General features: G+C 48.5%; 1 protein-coding gene across 4 annotated transcripts in view; it reads left to right on the top strand.

Annotated features, from left to right (window-relative positions):
• The window catches only part of Gas7 (growth arrest specific 7), a 237,404-nt gene that overhangs the window by 67,244 nt on the left and 147,696 nt on the right, over positions 1–22,464 (top strand). The window contains exon 1 of one of the 4 annotated variants that reach the window (XM_087910499.1): positions 12,889–13,002. The exons of 2 other annotated variants lie outside the window; for them this stretch is intronic. In XM_087910499.1, coding sequence (XP_087766625.1) covers positions 12,985–13,002 — 18 coding nt within the window. In that variant the 5' untranslated portion in view covers positions 12,889–12,984. Of the gene's footprint in view, positions 1–12,888; positions 13,003–22,464 lie in introns of those variants that run through there. One more of the 4 variants, XM_087910506.1, reaches the window with a different exon arrangement.

The raw sequence follows: 22,464 nt of genomic DNA, 5'->3' as shown, positions 1-22,464 counted from the left end.
CTCCATGCCATTGGTGAGAGGTGACACAGTTGTCTTGTGCTTTTGGATACTCTGTGACAGGGGTCTGGGAAGTTCTAAGGAGCTGAAGGACAACTCAAAGCCTCTCTCATGAGAGGTATTCAGGATTTCTGAGGTCAGTATAGACTGCCACGGCCTGTACTGGGACATTGGGAATCTGCTGGACTCCTGAGATTTGGTAGGGAGGAATGAGGTTGGATATAGGAGAAGCTGATGCAAAGCAAAGAGGTCTGGGGCTAACTCCTCAGCGCCCCCTACCCAGCTTATGCTTCCCACAGCTTCTCAGCCCATTCTCTTCACATGTGGGAAGATTGTTTTAAATCACACCTATCCAGAAATATTGAGTAACAGCATTTATCTAGCTCCTACTATTTTCCGAGCATCATTGAAAACACTTGACTTGCATTTTCTCATTTAATCCACATACTTGTTGTTGATATTCATTTTACATATGGGGAAACTGAGTCACAGAGAAGTCAAATATCTCCCCTCCCCCATTATCCAGTGAGCAAATGGCAAAGCCAGGGTTTATATTTAGGCCATCTCTCTTCAGAGCCCAAGTTCTTTTGTTTCTTAGGATCGTGTTTTATTTTTGATGTGTGCATGTGCAACGGCCTGAGGAGGCCAGAGGCACTGGTTTCCTCTGGAGCTTGAGTTATAGACAGTTAAGAAAGTCTGGTGATGTGGGCGCATCTCAGGAACTGAACTTGGGTCCTTTGAAAGAGCAGCGCATGCTCTTAACTGCTGAGCCGTTTCTCTCACTCCTCCAGGGCCCAAGTGTTTAACTCCTAGCTGCCATATTAAGATTGCCCTTCTGTACTGTCTGCTGGTTAGTTAGACATGACTTAGCCCCATGAGAGAGTTCACATGAAAACTTGGTTTCCAGGGTAACGGTGTGGGGATATGCTGGGTCTCTGGCCTCATGGATGGGCTAATCTCTCTCTCTCTCTCTCTCTCTCTCTCTCTCTCTCTCTCCCTCTCTCTCTCTCTCATTGGTTAGTTAGGTCTTCTGAGAAGGGACTAGATCTTGGGGGAGAGAGGGATTTTTGTTTGTTTTGATTTTTGGATTTAATTATGTATTTTGTATGCATGTATGTGTGTTTGCAATAAATGCCATGGTCTGTGTGTCAAGCTCAGAGGACAGCTCTTGTGAGTCGGTTCTCTCCTCCCACACTGTGGGTTCTGGGAACTGAACTCAGGTCGTCAGGCTTGGAAGCAAGCATCCTTACTCACTGAGCCATCTCGCTGGCCCAGGTTGGGTGTTAAGGGTCTGGGTTAGTACTACAGGAGCTTGTTGTCATAAAGCAAGATAACACCTGGTGTTTGGCCTCTTCAGCATGTACCTGACTGTCACCTATGTACCTGTCCTCACTCTATGACATCATCCTTCATGATGAGCCCCCTCCCACCTCAAACCAAGTAGATGCTGATTCCATGCTTTTGAATTTCAGAACTAAGAAAGAAATTAAACCTCTTGGGCTGTTGTTTAGTCCTAGAGTTGGATTGAACCTGGGCATAACAGGACTATTTGAAAACTCAATAATGGGAGAGAGAGAAAGAGAGAGAGAGAGAGAGAGAGAGAGAGAGAGAGAGAGAGAGAACACACTGTGTGTTCCACCATCCTTGGACCATCATGTCTACTCTCAAGAACCCGAAATTTATCAAAGGCCACAGCTAGATGAGTTTCTAGCAGACGATGTGTGGACCAGTTCTTGGCAACTGCTCTGTTGTCGGTGGCCATGTCTTCTCCTGGGGTCTGGGAGCAGCACTATTCCAGGCAGCTCATAGTTGCATGTGGGATAGAGAAAGGTGGAAAGGCCAAGAGCTGGGAGACCACAAAGGGCCTTCAACAACAACGGCCTTGATTTTGCTCCCAACAGGAAGCGTCTTGCACTCTGCTCTCTAGCAGCCCCGGGCAGGTGGCTAACGTTTCTAAACAGGGGACGCTGGCTTGTGGTCAGAGGCCTGAGTTTTGGTCTTCCGTGTATCCAGGTGTGACATCCTCCTCTGTAGTCAGGCTGTGGTTTTGGGGGGAGGCACAGAGCTAGACAAGAAGAGTCAAAGCCCTCCTAGCAGGTGTCTGGCCAGCACTAGTTGGGGATGGTAGCCAGCAGGACTCAGTACTGGGATCTGTTCTTGATAAAGTATTGGTTCTACCACATGGACTGATGAAGTTAGTTAACATGGCCCTAGAAGCAGTGCCTTGTGAGGCGGAGGCCGGACAAGCGGTAAGGAGGCACCTTAGCTTCTTCTAGAGAAACCACTGCACTGTGGTTTTGTCTGGTAGCTGAGAGGGTGTGGTATGGCGTTAGTGGGAAAGAGGCTGGGGCCGTATGAACCTAGGACTCAAGGACCAGCGAGTCTAGTATGCGTTTCAGTATGCTCTGTGGTTTTTTATGACATCCTATGATGCAGAGACTCACTTATGAACCTCTCATAATTTGTTGTCCTAACCTCTGTTTTCCAAGTAAGACTTCACCTTGGCGAGAAGAGGGCTCTGACAGGCTGTTGGTGGCCCTCATGAGTCATTTGTCACCGGATGAAGGACCAAGTGAATGTAGTGTCCAGAGGGCTCGAAAGATGTCTATAACTGTGATGTGAAAGCAATGGTAACATCTTGAACCTCTTAAAATTGACACCATCTAGGCCACCTAAGCACCTAACGGTCCCCTCATCCTACTCCCAGCTTGCTTGTTTTGTTCTGCCAGGCAGAGTTTCATTCTGTAATTGTGTAACCCAGGCTGGCCTGGAACTCCATCCTGCTATGCACCATAGGATGGCTTTGAACTTGTGATCATCATCTCTCAACCTCATGGAGCGGGGTATGCAATGCCACACGCAGCTCTTCTCACCACCTCCCTTCCCTCCCTTCTACTTTCCCTTCCTTCCAATAGTCTATATTTTACTTATGCACTGTGAATGGTGTCCACTCCCTCATTTAAATCATCCCTGCGTCCTGCTGGAATGCGTGTTCCTGGAAGGCAGAAGTTTGTTCCCCTTTCTCTCTTGTTCACTGATGGGCCAGGAATACCTGGAAACTTGAGCCTTGTACTTAATTATGCTTCATGGAGTAAATGGGCCAGGCAATATTTGGCTGGAGCCATCTGACACTGAGAGTCCCTTCAACATACTGTTACCCTGGTTTCTAACAAGAAGGGAGGCCCCACTTCGCTAGGAGGTGCCTGCCCTGGCCCTTCATTGTAATCTTGACTTACTTGGCCCTGAAGTGGGACCACCCCAATCCCTCAAGACAACTCCCAGACAACTGAGCTTTCTGGAACCTCTTGGCAGGGTGCTCAGGGCCTCCAGGGCAGGCCAGGGAGGCTGACAGGTAGTGAGTGAGCTGGGATATCGGTAGCCAGGATTTTAGAGCCTGTGGTTGGACTGCATTCTCCTGCCCTGCCCCCACACCGGTTCCCACCCTGTGGGCTGGAGCAAGAGGAAAAATGCCTGATTGAGAAATCCAGGGTGCAGACGAAATCCCTGTTTATTCAGCCTCCATTGTCTTGCCTTGCAACTAGGATGAGGCTCCCAGGCTTCATCTGGGTGGTCACTGCACCCACACCTAGGGAGTTACAGGGCTACTGCTTCCTGTTGTCCTCTTGGTAGAGCACAGACTCAGGTGCTCTGCGTGGAGCCCTGCGTCCAGATGTGCACTTGACATTCCTATACCACATGTCCCAAACTAGGCCCCCGGATGTCAGAGAATGACAGATGTGTCTTCACAACTATTCTGGTCCAAGTTCTCAAAATCCTTCTCTCTCTCTCTCTCTCTCTCTCTCTCTCTCTCTCTCTCTCTCTCTCTCCCTCCCTCCCTCCCTCCCTCCTTCTCTCTCTCTCTCTCTCTCTCTCTCTCTCTCCCCCTCTCTCCCTCCCTCCCTCCCTCCACATATGCTGGGAAAGCATGCAGGGGCTCTTCCTGCAAAACTGATGTTATATTTCTACCATCTTCACAGCCCTGATCTCCCAGACCCTCCCCATACTGCTGATTAGAGCTAAGCCCCTAATCTGATGACCTGGCTCCACTGTCGTCACCCAGTCTCTTCTTTTTTTATTTACTTTTTTTTCTTTTTGAGACAGGTTCTTTCTCACTCTGTAGCCGTGACTAACTCGGAATTCTCTATGTCGAACAGGCTGGTCCTGAACTCACCGAGATCCACCTGTCTCTGTCTCATGCCTGCTGGGATTAAAGGCGTGCCCCACTGTGTCTGCCCCACTGTGTCTGCCCCACTCTGCTTCTGATCATGTCACACTTCTACTGAGGACATTCCAGGGGCTCTCGTGCCAGCAGAGGAAGAGCTGAGGCAAGCGTGACCCAAGAGACAATCAAATTAGCATGGCCTCTGTAATAAGCACCATTTTCCTTCTCGTTGTTTCCTAATAGCACAGCCTAATGACTTTTTTCCTCCACCTTTGCATAGTGTTAGGTATCATAAGTAATCTAGAGGTGGTTTGAAGTGCATAGGAAGAGCTGTCGAGATGGCTCAGCCAATGGAGAGGCCAGCTGCCAAACCACCCACAGGGCGTGGAAGGAGAGACCCAGCTCTGGAAGTTGTGCTCTGGTCTGGATGTAGGCACGTGTGTGTGCCCCAGCACACCACAGGGCAGCCAAGTGAATTTCAAAGTGAAGTACAAGAGGAGATTGTGTGGGTTCTACACAAATGCTAAGCCATTGTACATAAGAGACTGGAATGACAGCTCAGCAGTTAAGAACACTCATTGTTCTTCCAGAGGACCTGGGACCATTCCCTAGAACCCACATGACAACTCACAACCCTCCGTAACTCCAGCGCCCTCTTCCAGCCTCCAGGGGCACAGCACCCATGCAGTACACTGATATACATATGGCAAAATACCCATGCACACAAAATAGCAAAATTAATTAATTAAATATCCCCCTCTCTTTTGGTGTGTGTGTAAGGCATTTGAGCATCCACAGGTAACAGTGGCCATGGGGAAGCCGGGCCTTTATCCTCCACAGATGCTGAGTGATAATGGTATAGAAGGGGTTCGGTGCTACGTGTGTGTTTAGCTGTTCACTGTAAGCCTTGGAATGGATCCCCAGGGATTAGGCGAAGGATTCTTTTGCTCCGTGTGTGTCTCATTTGTGGTCACTGCCAGGATGTAAGGGACCCAGCTGATCTCTGAGCCCAGCCTCATGTCATCAGAGCAACAAAGACCTAAAGGAGAGAGGGACCCATCACAGTTTGCTGGTCACCTATGATTTCCAGAGCTCCCAGACTTGAGAATTCCCGCCACTTCACTTCCACTCCCAGCCGAATTATCCACTTGGGGCCCCTTTCCCCAGAGCCACAGCCAGGAAAAGCATGGTTCCATGACTGCAGCAGGTACTCAGAGCCCGTGTGGAAGGTGAGCGTGTGGAGTCTGTGTTACCAGTGGAATGTGATGATAGGGGAAATGTGGGTGGGGTTCTCCCCAGGTATGAGGGACAGGCGACGTCCGTGGTCTGTCCTGCTGATAGTCTGTGTGGAGGATGTGGTATATGGAATAAGAAGGAAAAAAAAAAAAAGATAAGACAGGAACCTGCGGATGAACAAAAAGGTGGGGTAAGAGTTGAGTGTTCACAGTGGGCACCTCAGTCTTGGGGACTCGGATAGAGTCCTTGGCACATGGTCAAGGAGGAGCCAAGAAAGACAGGCTTCCAGGGACACGCTGTGAAGTGACTGGCTGTCTTCTCTGGAGAGAACAGGTTAGGAATTACCTACTGAGTTGAGGGAGGTAACACCCCCCCATTTCCCCCCCAGAACCCTCCCCACCGCAGCCACCACCACCACTGCCTCCCCCACACCCTCCTTCAGCCTGTCCGTGAAGCCTCTTGCTTAAGAGTGAACCTCCAGCTGTGGGTTTACACCACTTTTGCCCTCTAGTACACCAGCCACTCCCACAAGACTCCTCCCCCGCCCTCCCTCCTTCCCTCCCTCTCTCTCCTCTGCCGGCTGCTGACTCACAGGGCTCTGCTTTTGCACAACAGCCCAAGCTCCTGCTCTCAGAGAAACTCTGTTCTCCTCAGAACCGTCAACTCGAGGCCCTGATTTATGCTTTTTCGTTTGAGTTAATGCTTTCCACATTGAAGTCTGAAGATTAGTGTGGGGCTGGTTTCTACAACCGCGAGAAACCTAGTGCCCAGTGTGGGTCTGACACAGAAAACGAAGGCAACCAGACAGGCAGAAAACAGCGTGGTGCTTCACTCCCCAAGCCTGTCTGGCCTGCAGCTGGCTCAGCAAGTCTGGCCTCACTTCCAAGGCAGAAGCCCAGGGAAGATGGGGCCCTCACATGCTGCGTGCCAGGGACTCCACTCTCCTGTCAGTGTCTTTCCCTTGAAGGGCACACATCTCGCAAGGGTGTAGAGAGGTAATTGCGTCAAGCCTGAGAGTGCCTACTGAAGAAGCCCTGTGTCAGGAAGTGACAGGCAGTTGGAGGGTGTGGAAAATGCTATCTCTGTGGCTTTAGAAGTGTCACACGACTGTGTGTGTGTGTGTGTGTGTGTGTGTGTGTGTGTGTGTGTGTGTGTGACTTTTTTTCTCTTTCAAGAACCCATAATATTACCTTTGTTGCTATGGTGTTGTTGCGGGGGTGACTAATTGGATGCCTCCCCATCTGATGCTGTCTAGTGTCTGGTGTCCATGGCGACTATCACACGGCAGCCATGGGACTCACTTTGATTTTCTTCCCTGGAGTGAGAGGATGGCCGGGGATCATTCAGGGCTGGCTGTCAATAGGGCCACAGAGCTGGATTCAACTTGGAGAAAAGACATTCCTTGGTCATTTCCAAAACTGAACCGTAGTCCAGATTGACTGGAAACCAGGTATCAGGGAACTCCTGTCCGTCCGGGGGCTGCAGGTAATAAGGAAATGGCATCCTAAGCAGAGACAGAAGTCTTCCGCCTGCCGAGCATCCTGAGGATGCAGAGTGGTGTGCAGGTCCTGACAGCCCTCCCAGTAGGACAACAACGGTCGTCATGGAGAAGTGGGTCTGTAAATACACACCTACAGGAGCCTACTGATGTTTCTCTCCTGGAGGTGTGTCAGTCCTGATAAACTCACCCTGCCCTGGAAAGATCGTGAAGGGGAAAATACATTGGGAGACATCTCACCTGAGCTACGCCTTGCCTTGCCTTCCATCAGCAGCAACCCCTTGTATTATAGAGACTCCCTTGTTTTCTCTTGAAATTGCAGGGCTGGCAGGGAGCTACCACCCACTGCTGTTCTCCAGCAGGAAAGAGGATCAAACTACACATTGCTGCCAGCCCAGGAAAAGATCAAGGCGAAGGCTCTCTGGATACAGTTTCTATTGGGTGATAGCACCACATACCACTCTAAAGAATGTAGATATAGGTCCTGTACCTTTGTTAATTTTGCACATTTTGTTGTTGTTTGTGTGTGTACATATATTTAATTTTTATTTTATGTGCATTTGTGTTTTGCCATGGGTGTTGGGTCCCCTGGAACTGGAGTTACAGACAGTTGTGAGCTGACATGTGGGTGCTGGGAATTGAATCCAGGTCCTCGGATTCAATGCTCTTAATGGCTGAGCCATCTCCCCAGCCCCAGTTGTTTGTGTGTTTTGAGACATGTTCTCACTCTGTCACCTAGGTTTACCTGAAATTTTCTATATAGCCTAGACTGGCCTTGAGTTCACAACACCCTTCGTGCCCCAGACTCCAGAGTGCTGGGACCACGCTACTGCAGCTACTGCATCTGGCTTAATTTTGCGCTTATTGAACAGTAGTATTTGCTGACATCTAATATTTGAAAACTAATCAAAGACTGTAGAATGAAAAGTTGTTTTCCTTCCAACCCTTGTCCCTGTCTGTCACTTCCCTTCCCAGAGGCCAAAAGGTCATTGATCTCTTTATTTCTAACTTTAAATTTTTCAACTAAAAAATACTTACTTAAAAAGTATGGGGGGGGGCACACATGCATGCCCTATAAAGGCCAGAAGAGGGCAGTGAATCCCCTGGAACTAGAGGTACAGAAGGTTTGGAGCTACCCTACATGGATGCTGGGAACTGAACCCAGGTCCTCTGGAAGAACAACAAGTCCTTTTATTGCTGAGCCATCTCTCTAGTCCTTTCCCCTCCAAATTAAAAAAAAAGAACTATTTTTATTTTATCTGTGTTTATCTGCATATATGTAAGGGTGTCATATCAAATGTGTGCAATACCTATGGAAACCAGCAGAGGGCACTAGGTCCTTTGGAACTGTAGTTAAAATGGTTATGAACTACCATGTAGGTGTGGAAACAGAACCCTGATCCTCTGCAAGACAGCTGAATTGTCTCTCCAGCCTCCCCATCCCTTTCCTGGCCTAAATTCATTCATTCATCCTTCCTTCCCTCCTTCCTTCCTTTTCCTTCCTTCCTTCCTTCTTTCTTTCTATCATATTTATTTGTTTATTTACTTACTTTTGAGGCAGGATCTCCTTCTGTAACCCTGGCTGTCCTGAAACCTGCTATGAAGACCAGGCTGGTCCCAAACTCACAGTGGTCTATTTGTCTCTGCTTCCTGAGTGCTGGGTAATATTAAAGAAATGCATTCCCACACCCAGTTTGAATTTTTGTAATTTCAAATTATGTTTTTATTTAGTCATTTTGTTTGTACATGGTGGCGAGGCAGGAAGTTTTGCTCACTTGTTATGGAACTCAAGTAGAAGCCAGAGGACAACTTGCAGGGGCTGGTTTTCTCCCTCCACCATGTAGGTCCTGGATATTGAACTCAGATCATCGGGCTTGGAGGCCAGGGCCTTTACTTGCTGAGTAATCTTGCTGGATGAAGTTACTGATCTCTTGTGGAGATTTCCGTACTAGTGTGGGCATTTGTAAATGTCTATGCTTTTTTTCTTTACTTCAGTTTAGGTGTCTGTCTCCTTAACATGGGTGCTGCCTCTCTGCTGCAACTATGGTGATTATTTTATTTTATTTGCACTGCTGGGAACCAAAGTCAGGGCCTTGAGCGTATTAGGCAAGCTAAGTTCATCCAGCTGACTTTGTAGCTGAGGCTAGTCCTCTAGCCTCCACCACCCAAGGGCTGAAGTAGTAGGCATTTGCCGTCGTCCCCCGTAGCTACTGCAGTTTTGAGATTGTACAACGTGTCTTGGAGTTTAGTCACCAAACTTCTGTTCAATGCCTTCCCCACCCACTTCATAGACAGACAAGGAAGTTGCCTTTAATTCCTCCCCCAGTAACAGTTGTGGAGAGCTTTATCCGTCCATCTATCAATCCACACCTGGCTGAGTGTCTCTGGGAAGAGTGGGGTGAATTCTGAGGCCAAGATTATTTTTGCAGATCTGGCAAGAAGGGCCCATTGTCTCCAACAAGACAATTCGTGAGTGCTGCCGCCAGCAACATGTAGAAGGACCCCTGTCCCCGCAGCCTTGCCAACGCTGTCAATTTTCAGGTGTCAAAATCTATTCACCAAGGTTTGGCTTTGCTTCTGTTCAGTTCCTCTGTAATATTTCTCCACACTATTGTTTTCTTCTAAGGGTCTTGACTGGGTCCTGCTTGGCTCCCAGGGACTCTCAGAGGACCCTCTGGCCTTAAGTATTCTGCAGACTTGATGAGTCCCTCTGTGGGTCAGTGGATAGATAGTCCCACATGCTGCCTGGCCCCAAGAGAGACCCTTTCCAACATTTCCATTTATTTGTGATAACTCCAATAGATGTCATTAAACATCATTTCCTATGTGCAGTTCCCCTTATCTTTCCTAGTTCCTCCTCTGTCCAATCTCTATCTGCACATCCCCACCCCAGTGTCCCTGCCTACACCCTCACCCCCATGCCCCTGCTTACACCCCGCCCCAGTGCCCCTGTTTACACCCCCGCCCTAGTGTCCCTGCTTACACCCCCACCCCAGTGTCCCTGCTTACACCCCACCCCAGTGCCCCTGCTTACACCCCCACCCCAGTGTCCCTGCTTACACCCCCACCCCAGTGTCCCTGCTTACACCCCACCCCAGTGCCCCTGCTTACACCCCCACCCCAGTGCCCTTGCTTACACCCCACCCCAGTGTCCCTGCTTACACCCCCACCCCAGTGTCCTTGCTTACATCCCCACCCCAGTGCCCTTGCTTACACCCCCACCCCAGTGCCCCTGCTTACACCCCACCCCAGTGTCCCTGCTTACACCCCCACCCCAGTGTCCTTGCTTACATCCCCACCCCAGTGCCCTTGCTTACACCCCCACCCCAGTGCCCCTGCTTACACCCCCGCCCCAATGTCGCTGCTCACACCCCCACCCCAATGTCGCTGCTTGTACCCCCACCCCAATGTCCCTGCTTACACTCCCGCCCCAGTGTCCCTGCTCGCACCCCCACCCCAATGTCCCTGCTTACACCCCCACCCCAGTGCCCCTGCTTACAGTGTCCACCCTGTGTCTTCAGCTCATCACAGGCCAAAGGTCTCCTCTTTTCAGTAAAATCCAGACTCTGGTAAATACCTCTTGACACCATTCCTTGGGATACACTCCCAAGGATGAATTCCAGGGTGGATTCGGGTGTGGTGTGGCATCATTTCTGTCCTCTGAAGTTTTTCTAGTCACGGGAGTGGAGTCTGGAATGCTGGGAGAGACATCTTTAGTTGGAACAGCCCAACAGAGCTTCCGGAGGTGCCGGAAGTCTCCTGTTTGTGCCATACGGCCATGCGCTTGAGAGCACTGGGCTGTGGTGGAAGGAACTGAGGAACTGGGGTCTTTTGTTGTATTTAATTTGAATAAACTCAGATTTAAGTTGTTGCCTGTGCCCAGCAGGCCGTATCAGATAGCGCAGCTCCAAGGTAGACACTTTCAGAGATAAGATTAGGACACAAAAAGCTCTTTGATGGGGCCTGGTGTTAGTGGCAATGCTTTGAATCCCAGCACTTAGGAGTAGAGGTCAGTGTATCTTCATGGACTCAAGGCCAGCCTGACCTATGTAGGAAGTTCTAGCCCAGCTAGGGTTACTTAGTGAGACCTTGTCCCCAAAAAAAGGAAAAGAAAAAAATTAAAAAAAAAAATAGAGATCTCATGTAGTCCAGGTTGGCCTCAAACTCCCATATAGTTGACGACCTTGAATTTCTGCCTCTACATGTATGCTTTGGTACATGCACCCCCCCATAAGCAAACAAATAAATAAGATAAAAGCATTATTTTAAAATAAGGAGCTATGTAAATTCCTGGATTGGCGGGGAGGCCATTAAACTTAGTGGCTTAAGCAACTCATTTCTTCACTCACAGTTCTGAAGCTCTGGAGTCTGAAATGCGTCTAGAGAGGCTAAAAATCCAGGCGTGGCCTGGGCTGGCTCATTCTGAGTCTCTGAGAACACCCCATTCCTTTCCTTCCCGGCTTCTGGAGGTGCCTTCCTTGGTTCATGACTCCTCCTCCGTATGTGTCTTTGCTCCCATTTCCTGTGTCACGCAGCTTCTTCCCCCTCAGAACTTTTTCTTCCTTCTTTTCACGTTGGTGCTGGGATTTGAACCCACAACTTCCTAGGTGCCAGGCAAGCACTCTGCATTGTACTGCCTCCCATCCCCCCTTAGGAAGACTCTTTCTGGAACCTGCGTGGAACTATCCACTGTAACTCAGAATACCTAACTTTATAGACCTTTTGAAAGTCCTTTCTACCATATAAGGTTGCATTAGAAGGTTCTGGTTAGGATGAGGTGCAGAAAGATCTGTAATCCCAGCACTTGGGAGGTGGAGGTGGAGAGATCATGAGTTCAAGGATTTCCTTGTGCGTGAGTCTGAGGGGAAAGCCTGAGCTATATGATACCCTGTCTCAATAAAGAAAAGAGAAAAAGGAAGTGACTATGTCTGGGGTCTTCTTTCCCGCTGGCCCGGAGAGGCGTTTCCGCTGTTGACTAGGAACAATTTGGCACTAGAGAGTTGTTCTAAGCAGTGAGTGGCAGGGTCAGTGGACTTGGGCATCCCTTGGTCATTCGTGTGGACCAACTGGTGTTTTAGAACAGCAGATCTCAAATTTGCTGTGTGTCCAAAATCACCTAGATAGCATGCCCGGCAGGACTCAGAGTGTCACTTCCTGTGTTTCTGGACCTGTGAGTCCTTCCCTGACGTCCCAGCAGCCTGTGATCCTCAGAGAAGTGCACAAGTCTGAGGACTGGTGTGTGCTCCAAGGTTACCTGTGTTGCCTGCAGTGGGAGCTGAAGAAGTGTGAAGCCCAGGCTGCAGACAGGAAGTGCTGGGGAGGACTGGGGAGGGGCCAGTGCCTGCAGTGGAGCTCTCACCTGAACCACACCTGCCAGGCCAGAGAAGGTGTGGCTTCCCCCAGAAGCCAGGCAAGTGTTCTAAGCAGAGGAGGAGGCCTCCTGGCAGCACCAAGGTAAGCATGTCACTTCTGGGGACTTGGAAGCTGCCTGGGACCAGAAGAACTAGGGACAGAAAATTGATTTGGTAAGAGGAACATTAGCAGGAGCGATCTGCTGGTGTTTGCAGTGTGGACTGAGATCAGAAGGTGGAATATGGATGAATTCATTTGAGCTTAAGTAAAGTGGAAAATGTAGTCCCTCTGACTTACTGGTTGCCACCAGACATGGAGATAGCAAGGACAATGAGAAAAGGGGAATGGAGGTGAGAGATTCCAGAGGGGATTGATCTGGGTGTGAGTCCACAAAGGTCTCACACCCCATGGATGCTTACTGACTGCAGTGCAAAGTCTGCTCTGCAGGTGCAAGATGAGGAGCTGCTGGGTGAGTGAGATCAGCCAGCACCCTCATCTCAAAAGTATTCCTTGGGGTGGAGTGGTGCGGTGGTGTGGTAAGATTAGGCAGCTAGCAGCCTAGCACAAATAAACAAGGAGAGCCTTAGCAGGTGACGAGTGATCTGGAGAGTTCCACAGACTCCGGATTGGGAGTGACTGGGTGGTTTCTTTAGCTTGAATACCTGGGGAAGGCCCCTCTGAGAAGGTGGTATTTAAGCTGATGTCTAGATGACAAGAAGGACCCAGCCCATGAGAAGAGATGGCAGCGGCGCTCCAGGTAAAGAGAGAGCAATGCAAAAACATGAGACAGGATCCAACTTGCTTTGTCTGAGGGACAGAGAGGTGTGGGGTGTGCTAGAACTTCCTGCAGGGACAAGAGTGATCTCCATCTGCTTGGGGCCTCACGGCAGCTCCTGGCCACACGCGATGGTGGGGCACTGACCGGCACAGAGGGCAGTAAGATAGAGGAGCTGGTTTTTCTAATTTATTTGAGCCTGACATGATTGTAACTGCAGATAGCTGCGTGTGAGCAGCCTCTACTGCATTGGGCAGCACAGGGCGGGAAAGTCAGGGAAGCTGGCGGTGGGACCGTTAGAGTGGCAAGAGATGAGGTCAGCCCTCGGTGCTTTGTGAATTATGTTAGATAGTAAGACATTTTAAAGCTCTGTTTTGCATCTGGTTGTTTTGTCTGCATGTATGTCTGTGTATCACATGCACACGCGGGGCCCAAGGAGGCCAGAAGAGGGCACTGGACTCCCTAGAAATGGGGAGTTTAGGATGGTTGTAAGCTATGGTGTCAGTGGGTACTGGAAACTAGAGCAGGGTCTTCTACAAGAGCAGCAAGTGCTCTTAACTGCTGAGCCATCTCTCGAGCCCCATAGTGAGAATTTATTTTTTTTAAAAAAAAAAGTCCTTCAGGTGGTTTTAGTTAGCTGGTTTAGTTCGGTTGACCTAATCTCATCAATGGGTTTGTTGTTGTTGTTTGTGTGTGTGTGTGTGTGTGTGTGTGTGTGTGTGTGTCTATCTATACATAATCTCATCAATGGATTTTTGTTGCTGTGTATGTGTCTGTCTGTCTGTCTATCTATCTATCTATCTATCTATCTCTCTATAATATGGTAATGTGTCTCTGTTGCCAGGCTAACCTTGAACTCCTGAGCTTAATCTTTCTCTCTCTCTCTCTCTCTCTCTCTCTCTCTCTCCCCCCGTGTGTGTGTGTACATATGCACGCACATGCGCACACAGCTACATGCATGGGCATGTGTAGGCTAAAGGTCAACACTCGTGTCTCTCTCAATCACTTGCCAACCCCTCACCAATTAATTCAGCTGGACCGACTGGCCCACAAAATTCAGGAATTTGCCTGTCTCAGTTATGCCAGTGCTTGATTTACAGAAGAATGTCACTGTCCAAGGATGACCTTGAACTTCTGATACTCTTTTCTCTACATCCCAAGTTTGGAATTACAGGTGTGCTCCACCAGGTCTGGTACATGCTAGGCAAGCCAAATGTGCCACGGGTAGCAGGGTTTTTGTGTTGTTTTGTTGGAAGTGAAGAGATTCACTGGGTTCCTCCTGAGCATCAATGTAGGGATGACAAAAACCCAAGTGATCATGGAAAAAGCTAGAGCTTGAGACTGGAGCTTAGGGTCGTCAGGGAATAGAAAATGTGTCAAGCTATGAATTGGAGTAATGTCACCAAAGAGAGTGACTATATAGAAAAGCAGGAGAGAGCACAGGGTACTATGGCCACTACGGCCGAGCCTGGGGAAAAGGCACTGTGGAAGCCAGAAGTCATGGTGTCCAGACTGGAGGAACACCAAATGCTGCTGGCTAGCCCAGGGAAAACAAGTACCCTTTGATTTGGCAAGGACGTTATGGTCATTGGTGGCCATAAAGAAGAGTTTGGGGGACTGGGTAAGAGAGCCTTAGAGATAAGGAAGTGGAAGTTGTGACGGATTCATAATGTTTTCAGTGAAAATGTTTGCTGCTGGAAAGCAAAAGAAGAACGCGTGATCTGGAAGCCTGAAGGCGTAGGATAGATGGATTATTTTGAAGGATGGGCGTTACAGGCCGATGGGAGGGCAGGTAGAAGGCACTTGGTTCTCTGGGATGTGTGTGTGCGTGATGTGGGTAGGATGGAATTTGCGTGGGTGGTTGGGGAACAGTCATTTTGATGATGGTGCCTGTCTTTCTGCCTTAAGTGTGAGGCAAGGCCACCACAGGAGAAATAAATAATTGTTTTTAAAAAATAGAAAACCACCCATGGAGTGACTGTAATAGGGACTGGACTGATTGAATTATTCTCCAACCCCAATAAACAAACGCATTACTGGGGGTTGGGTTAAAAGGCAGGTTCCCTGAGGAGGGGTTGAACCTGCTGGCCCCTGGACCACATTGTGAGCAGCAAAATTCCACAGTAATTCATCAAGGGGATGCTTAGGAAGACGTGCCATTTCTAAACAGGATTCCAAGATTAGTCTCAGAGCTTGCCCATTTCGCTGACAGGTAGACTGAGTAGGAATGCTGTTAGTTTGAGAATGCGGCTATCGAGTCACAGCCTTTCTCCTCCCAGTTAGACTTAGCTGGGGAGCAACAGAACAACAGTAAAAACAAAACCCAGCGTCTGAATATTTCAACGGTAATTGAGATTTGAATTAATTTAGTGTGGGTGGTGCCCTACTTTTAAAAATCTCCCCTGGTCATTCTGCTATTAACACAAGCATGAGAGGCACCTGTGTAAAATACCAGGTCACAAGAATGACCTTGGGAGGAGGTAGCAAAGATGAGGTGGAGGCAGGGTTGCCCTGTGTTGTGTGGGTTCTGGTCTACATAAGCAAGGTGAATCACTCAAAATGAGCACGAGAAGGCCATTCTAATTGCTTAATCTTACATAGTTTGACCAAAGACATGTCATGCCACTTGGAAAGAGTAGTGTGCCCTTCGTGGACCTTGAGATGATTTCATTGTACCCAAGGTCAGAGTTGCTTGGGACATCTGGTCTACCACATGTACAAGCTCCATGAGAGAAGAGGTTACTCAGATGGTTCTGTCAGTGCTGGGCCCTCTAGAAAGTTTCAAAGAAGGCCATCAGCTATCTGAGGCACCTTTAGTCACCCAGGTGGGTCAAAAGCAAGAAAATTGAAAAACTGAGAGACCCACTTAGATAATAAGCTCACCCAGTTGTCAAAACTCATGACAGCACAAAGGTCAAGGGTAAAGCATCTTTTGAGTGAATGGGAAGAGGAGTCTAGCAGAATCAGTGTGGCTGTACACAGGAGATATGGTATATCTGCTGGCACCTGATTCAGCAGCAAAAATAAAAAGTATGGGGCAGAGGGTTTGATTGTTTAATTGACTCACGTAAGTGAAAAGCCAGCAGGCTTGTGGTTGGAGACTTGGTGCTCGTGGAGTTTTGTTAGGTGACCTCACGGAAGTCCTCCAGTGGAACCTGTCCCCTGGTGTTCATTCCTGTCTATAATTTCATCCCTTTGAATGTGGGCAGGACTTGGTGACTTGTGTCTAACTTCAGAAGAAACTTGCCACTTGAGAATAGGCCACAGAATGAACTTGGCATCAAGCTTGCTCTTCCTACTCCCTTGTTCTTTGCAAACTGATCACGAGGGGCACTGTGTACCATGCTGTGAGATGCTTGTGTGGCAGGGGACCAGTTCCTCCTAGCTGTAGTTCTGTGAGAAACCAATGAAGGACGGACTTGATAGAAGAGTCCTGCTGTGGTGCCTGTGAGGGGTTCTGAGCGGAGCGTGAGGTCTTGGAAAGCTGGGCCCAGGTAACCGGTCCTCAGAAACTAAACTAAAGTAGCAATTATTTTAAACGACTGCATTTTAGGTCAATTTGTTATGCAGCAATAAATAAAGAACAGAAGACGAAAAGTTGTCATTTCCAAGCTTTGTGGGTTTTTTTTGCTTAAGTATATGCATAAAATGGACTACATGTGTGGATGTATTTCCTATGTGTGTGACTGCATGTGTGCAAATGCCCATGTTTATTGCATATGTGTCTCTGGAGGCTAGAAGTTGACACTAGGTGTCTTCCTCAGGTGCCCTCCACTTTATTTTATTTATTTATTTTTTGAGGCAAGGTCTCTTACTGAACACAGAGCTCCGCCATTTGAATAGTGTAGGTCGGTTCCCCTGTCTCTTCCTCTCTAGTGCTGGGCTAGCAGGTGGCCACCAGCCTGCTCAGCTTTGGCATGGATTCTGGGATTCCGGATGCTGTCCATCACGCTTGCACAGTAAGTGCGCTGTCCACTGTGCCGTCTCCTCAGCCTGCTCTTGCCTTCCTTCATATCAGCTCCGCTTTCTAGCTTTATGACTCCATCTTAAAGATTCCACAAGTGGCAGCAATTTCAAAATGGAAAACAGGAAAATTACTCAGTAACTTCCATTCTAAGCCTGAAGTGGTGTGGTTAGGAGGGTAGCTCAGACCCATCCTTCCCTCACAGGATGAGAAAAGTCCATGGGTAACACCCATGGCCAAAAACAACGTCCACTGACTCTAGAGAGAACACCAGAAGTAACTGGTGAGATGTGGTTGGGATGGGATCCTTGATTGTCAGTGTCCAGCAGATGGGATGTGAGAGATCAGTCTGACTCTCAGGCAGAGAGGAAGTGGTGTGGTTGGCACAGCAGAAGTAGATAGAGAAGCCTTGAGATGCAGAGGCAGAAGCTGCAAGTTGACCAGTAGGAGCCAGTGTTTAATTGTGTGTGACGCTGCTTGAGCCCATATCCTTGCAAAGGCATTAGTGAAGGGAGGAACCCAAGCAAATATTGACTGCTTTTTGTTTGTTTGTTTGCTTTTTCTTGAGTAGATAGCAATATTCTTTGATCTCCTGTGTAAGTAGGACAGTAGCAGGTTAGGCTAGACTTAAGAAATCAACTACAAAATGTCAGTATTGAAAGGAACCATAGACATTGCTCATTTCAACTCCCTGTTAAATGTGAATAAACCCACCACATTGTCTTTTAACCCAAAGTTCCCATTTCCTTTTCCTAAGCTTTTAGCACTCCCCACAAGGAAGGAAAGAGACAAATTTCAGCTCTTCCCTTTCCTGGGAAGACAGGAAGAGACAGGATGAGGGAGTTGGTACTTAGCTGCTAGACAGACGAGCTACAGAGTCTTTAGAGACTCAGCAGGAGGGAAGAGAAGCCTGAACCTTCACTGTGCCCACTATATACCTCGAGGTCGGAAATGGAAGCTGACTTAGTTCCCCTGAGTTTGGAAGCAAATTAATTGACTGTTTGAGGTGCATTAGGTTGGCAAGAGTGTATCTTTGAGAAGGCGGAATTTACAGAGGGCACTGGAGCCTGGTACACTGATGTGGCATACCCAGAATGACTAATCTTTCAAAGAGATGGGGATTCCACTTCCTTTTTGCAAGGAGGCTTGACATGTAGATGTGTTAGTATTGTTCTGACTGGCTCTGTTCCGCCTGGCATGAAGCTCTTTCCTATTGTGTTGCTTATCTCTGTCAACTGTATGGAGTATCTTAAACACACACACACACACATACACACACACACACACACACACACACACACACGTGCACGTGCACGTGCACACATACAGGAGGAAGAATTAAAGAAGGCAATTCACTCCCTATCTTCAGAAATCCCAGTGCAAGGGTAGAAAGCAGGCCTCTGTCACAGTCACCTCAGTGCCCTGGAAAGATGCCTCTCTCACATCACTTAACACTGTGACCAGTTTTAAGCTTTCCAAAAGGTTTGCAAAGTCCCCGCCTACTTGGAGTGTTTTCAGCTGTGGGCAATGCTGCCTGCTTCGGTGTTTATGGTGAGAGCCCAGGAGGGCCATGGAGAATCCTTTCCTGAGCTTCCTAAGAACATACTCCAGCACGTACTCCAGATCTTCATTGGGCCAGTAGAGCCAGATGTGTTTGGTAAGAGAGGGTGTGGCCACGAGAGGGGCAGGGTGTATGTATTCCTGCTCTCTTTATGATCCACATAATCCTGCTGGCTGTGCCAGAAGATGAGAGGATGGGAATTAAGGAAGAACCGGTTAAAGTGGGCATCAGGCAGGTATTCCTCACCTCCACCACTCGGCCTCTTGGTTCAGAATTTTAGTTATCATATTCAGATGATTATATTCATAAGAAGGTGTCTGGCTGAGGTGTGCCCAGTTTCCTGACCAGACCCTCTTGCCTACTGTTATGCCTAAGGTATAACCTTCCTTTGCCATCTCGGCTGCTGGAATAAGAAGCTCTGGTCCACTACTGGCAAATGGATGCTCCTTTCTGCTTGCTGCCTGGACCACCCAAGGCCGCCTCAACACTCCACTTTCTATTGTTAAGGCTCACTCTCTGTGGTGAGCGCAGAGCAAATATCTGGGCAGAAGTCACTGAATGAGGACAAAGGCAGCCACACCTTTGTGTGACTAGCTGTATCATTTCACCTGCGTTGAGGAAGCCACCTCAAGCTCTTCAGGGCGATGTTGGATGTAGGTGGCATAGTGAGTTTGAGTCCAGCCTGGGTTATACAGAGAGGCTCCGTCTCAAAAAGCCAACTGATGCATCAGTCAACCAACCAATCAACTAAACCAGCCAAACAACAACAGATAACCAGAAAAGAAGCAGGAGCTCACTTAGAAGAGGAAAGAGGAGCGGAGACAGCATGGAGTGGGTGCTCACAGTCAGGAACCCAAGAGTTTGATGGCACCCCGAGTCCTCTTAGGCCAAAGGGGTCCCATTGTGTATTTAATCCCCTTCCACTCTTGGCTCATGGTTAGGAGCTGCTAGGTTTGCCCTAATACGCTTGCCTGAAGATTCAAATGAAGTCCCAGGGCCAATCCAGCTCTGATGGCTCCAAGACCATGGACTGGTAGACTCCTGGAAGACAGATCCTTCTGGAAGGGAGCAAGGGTAGGAGGGGAAGGTATGGGAGTGGGGACAAGGCAGGAGGGGGTTGTCTTCAAGGCACACAGGAAGCCTGGAGTGAACACTTGCACAGGGGGCTTATGAGAGCCTCGCCTGGCTGACACATCCAGTCTGTTCTGCTTGCCCTGGATTATGGGGTTGAGCTGCATGTTGTTCCTTCACTCTCTGAGAGTGTGGGAATGTGGATGTGTAAGGCCTGTACCTGGCAGGGACCTGAGTGACTGAGAAGAGGGAAGAGTTGCCTCACCAGACACAGTGGCACATACCTTGCAAATCTGACATAGTGTCTCTTGGACCCAGAAATCTATGCTAGCCAGGGTAACATAGTGAGACACATATATATAGTCTTCAGAAAGTGTTTATTGAGTGATGTCCTGTACAAGTCAGTTGTGGTTTTTGTTTGTTTGTTTGTTTTTGTTTTGCAACTTGGCACAAACTAGAGTCATCTGGGAGGAAGGAGGCTCAGTTAAGAAAACACCTCCGAGCCAGGCAGTGGTGGTGCACGCCTTTAAGCCCAGCACTCGGGAGGCAGAGGCAGGCGGATCTCTGTGAGTTTGAGGCCAGCCTGTTCTACAAGAGCTGGTTCCAGGACAGGCTCCAAAGCCACAGAGAAACCCTGTCTCGAAAAACTACAAAAAAAAAGAAAGAAAGAAAGAAAGAAAGAAAGAAAGAAAGAAAGAAAGAAAAGTAAAAAAAAAAAAAAACACCTATCAGACTGGCCTGTAGGTAAATCTGTAGGACGATTTCTGGATTAATGATCAAAGCAGCAGGGTTTGGCCCACTATGGGCTGTTCCAAATCTGGACATTTAGTCCTGGGTTGTAAGAAAGCAAGCAAGCTAGGTGAGCCGTGAAGAGCAAGCCTGTGAGCGGTGTCTTTCCATGGATTGATTGCACTTCAGTGCCTGCCTCCAGGTTTAGAGTTCCTGCTCTGATGCCCTTCAGTGATGGACTCTAAACTGTGAGCTGAAATAAATCTCGCCAAGTTGATTTTGGTGTTTTGCGATGATAGAGAAGCGAATTATACACCCAGGTAAGCTACAGAGATGACAGTGAGTGGCCTGGTCTGCCATTGTAGCTTGTAGCCTTACTGGGGGACAAGTAACTGGAGAATAGGATATTTAGAATATTATGGGGATTAAAACTTGGGAGAATAGTAGAAACTTCACAGAACAGAAGGTATTGGCCCAGAAAGAAGAATAGTATTCTCTGAGACTAGAGAATGAAGGCAGCCATGCCCAGAGATCAGGGGGGCAGAGGCACAGAAGTGTCCAAAGAGCATTTGAAAATTCCCTGAAAAGTCTCATGCGTCCCCCACCTCGTGCTGGGGACAGAACCCAGAGTCTTGTACTTGGGGACCCACACTCAGTTCTTGTCTTTAACTTAGAAATGTCCTCCTGTCTGGCTGAGGAGTAGGGCTGGGGTGAGAAGACGTCGGAAGGAAGGAAATCGAAGCCTCTGTGTGATCCTCTGTTGTAGAACATCCAGCATGATGTGAGCAGACAGGGAATGTTTCAGGCTCTACCGTCCAGTCCACAGGTCGAGCGGCCACAGGAGTCACTGATTCTAACAACACAGGATGCATTTCTCTCTCACCTCCAGCCTCCCACTGACTTGAGGCAGCCCCTGGCTGACAAGAACTAGGGACTCTAAACCGACATTCTCCCTGTCAGAGACCACCAGTCAATAAGCTGTTCTCCCCAAATGTTCCTGAGTTAAGTCCTATTGTATGGGGCACTGTTGAGAAGCAGACTTCACACCTGGAGGGTGACTATGCCAATATTTTGACTGATGGGTCTTTGGTAAGGGTATGGGGACTCCCCCAGGAAGGTGGGTACCATCTCCATTAGAAGGATACTGGATGCTGAGCAGACAAAAGCCATAGATGGACCACTGGTGCGGCAGATCCTTCACTTCTCCTGAAGCACCAGGGTGTTTTGCATGCCTCGCAGGGCCCATTGCAGGCTAAGGAGATGACACTTTGCTAATAAATGCAGAGGGTGTTCAGAGGCAGAGGGACGAGTAGGGGTGAGGACTTGAGAGAGTCTGACAGCGAATATGGAGACTTGGGAAATATTGGTGATGGGGAGCTTGGCTTGGGCTTCTAGAGCCTATATACAAGGAATATGTATGCATTAGCATGCACATACATAGCGAGTGGTGGCTGTGGAAAAGAATTTGTCGTGGGGCGTGTGAAATTTGGAGTGATCTGGCCTATGATTATTAGACTTTGCATTGTTTTTTAGACACTGGGGCCTTTATACTGACTGTGGTATTATACTAAGGAGATAATGGCATTACACTAAGTAGAAAGATGTCTGAGACACTTTAGGGTCAGGGACCAGGGCTGGGATGGAGCCTCCAGGACACTTGTGATGAGTGGAATTGGGTGAAATGAAGTGGACAGGGCAGAGGGTGGAGGGCTGGGCTGAATCCGTCCTCCTGCAGGTGAAGGGATTGTAAATGTGCTGTGCAGAGAAGTGGGCACATGGTCAGTGTCAAAGACAGAAGCCATACTGACTCCATTTGCCAGCATCCTGGGGACCGCTCAGTCAAAGAATGCACTTTATTGCATAGACATCGCACCCCATAAACCTGACTTAAAAAATCCCCATAGCCACAGAGTTCAGAGTCACAGCAAAATGGAAACAATCTAGCCATTCAGGAACAACATAATGAAGAAGTAAATTGTCTTCTGTGCACACAATGAGATCATACTCAGTCAAGAAAAAATATGAAAAATGAGCAACTAGAGATATGTGCAGCTATGCAGATTCATCTTACTGAGCATTCAGAGAAAAAAGCAAAGCTCAAAATATGTATCTATTTATC

The sequence above is a fragment of the Myodes glareolus genome, chromosome 9 (genome assembly GCF_982192425.1).
Source record: "Myodes glareolus chromosome 9, mMyoGla1.1, whole genome shotgun sequence".
Lineage (NCBI taxonomy): Eukaryota > Metazoa > Chordata > Mammalia > Rodentia > Cricetidae > Myodes > Myodes glareolus.
Note: the sequence above shows the minus strand (reverse complement) of the source record. Positions and strands in the feature narration are given on the sequence as shown.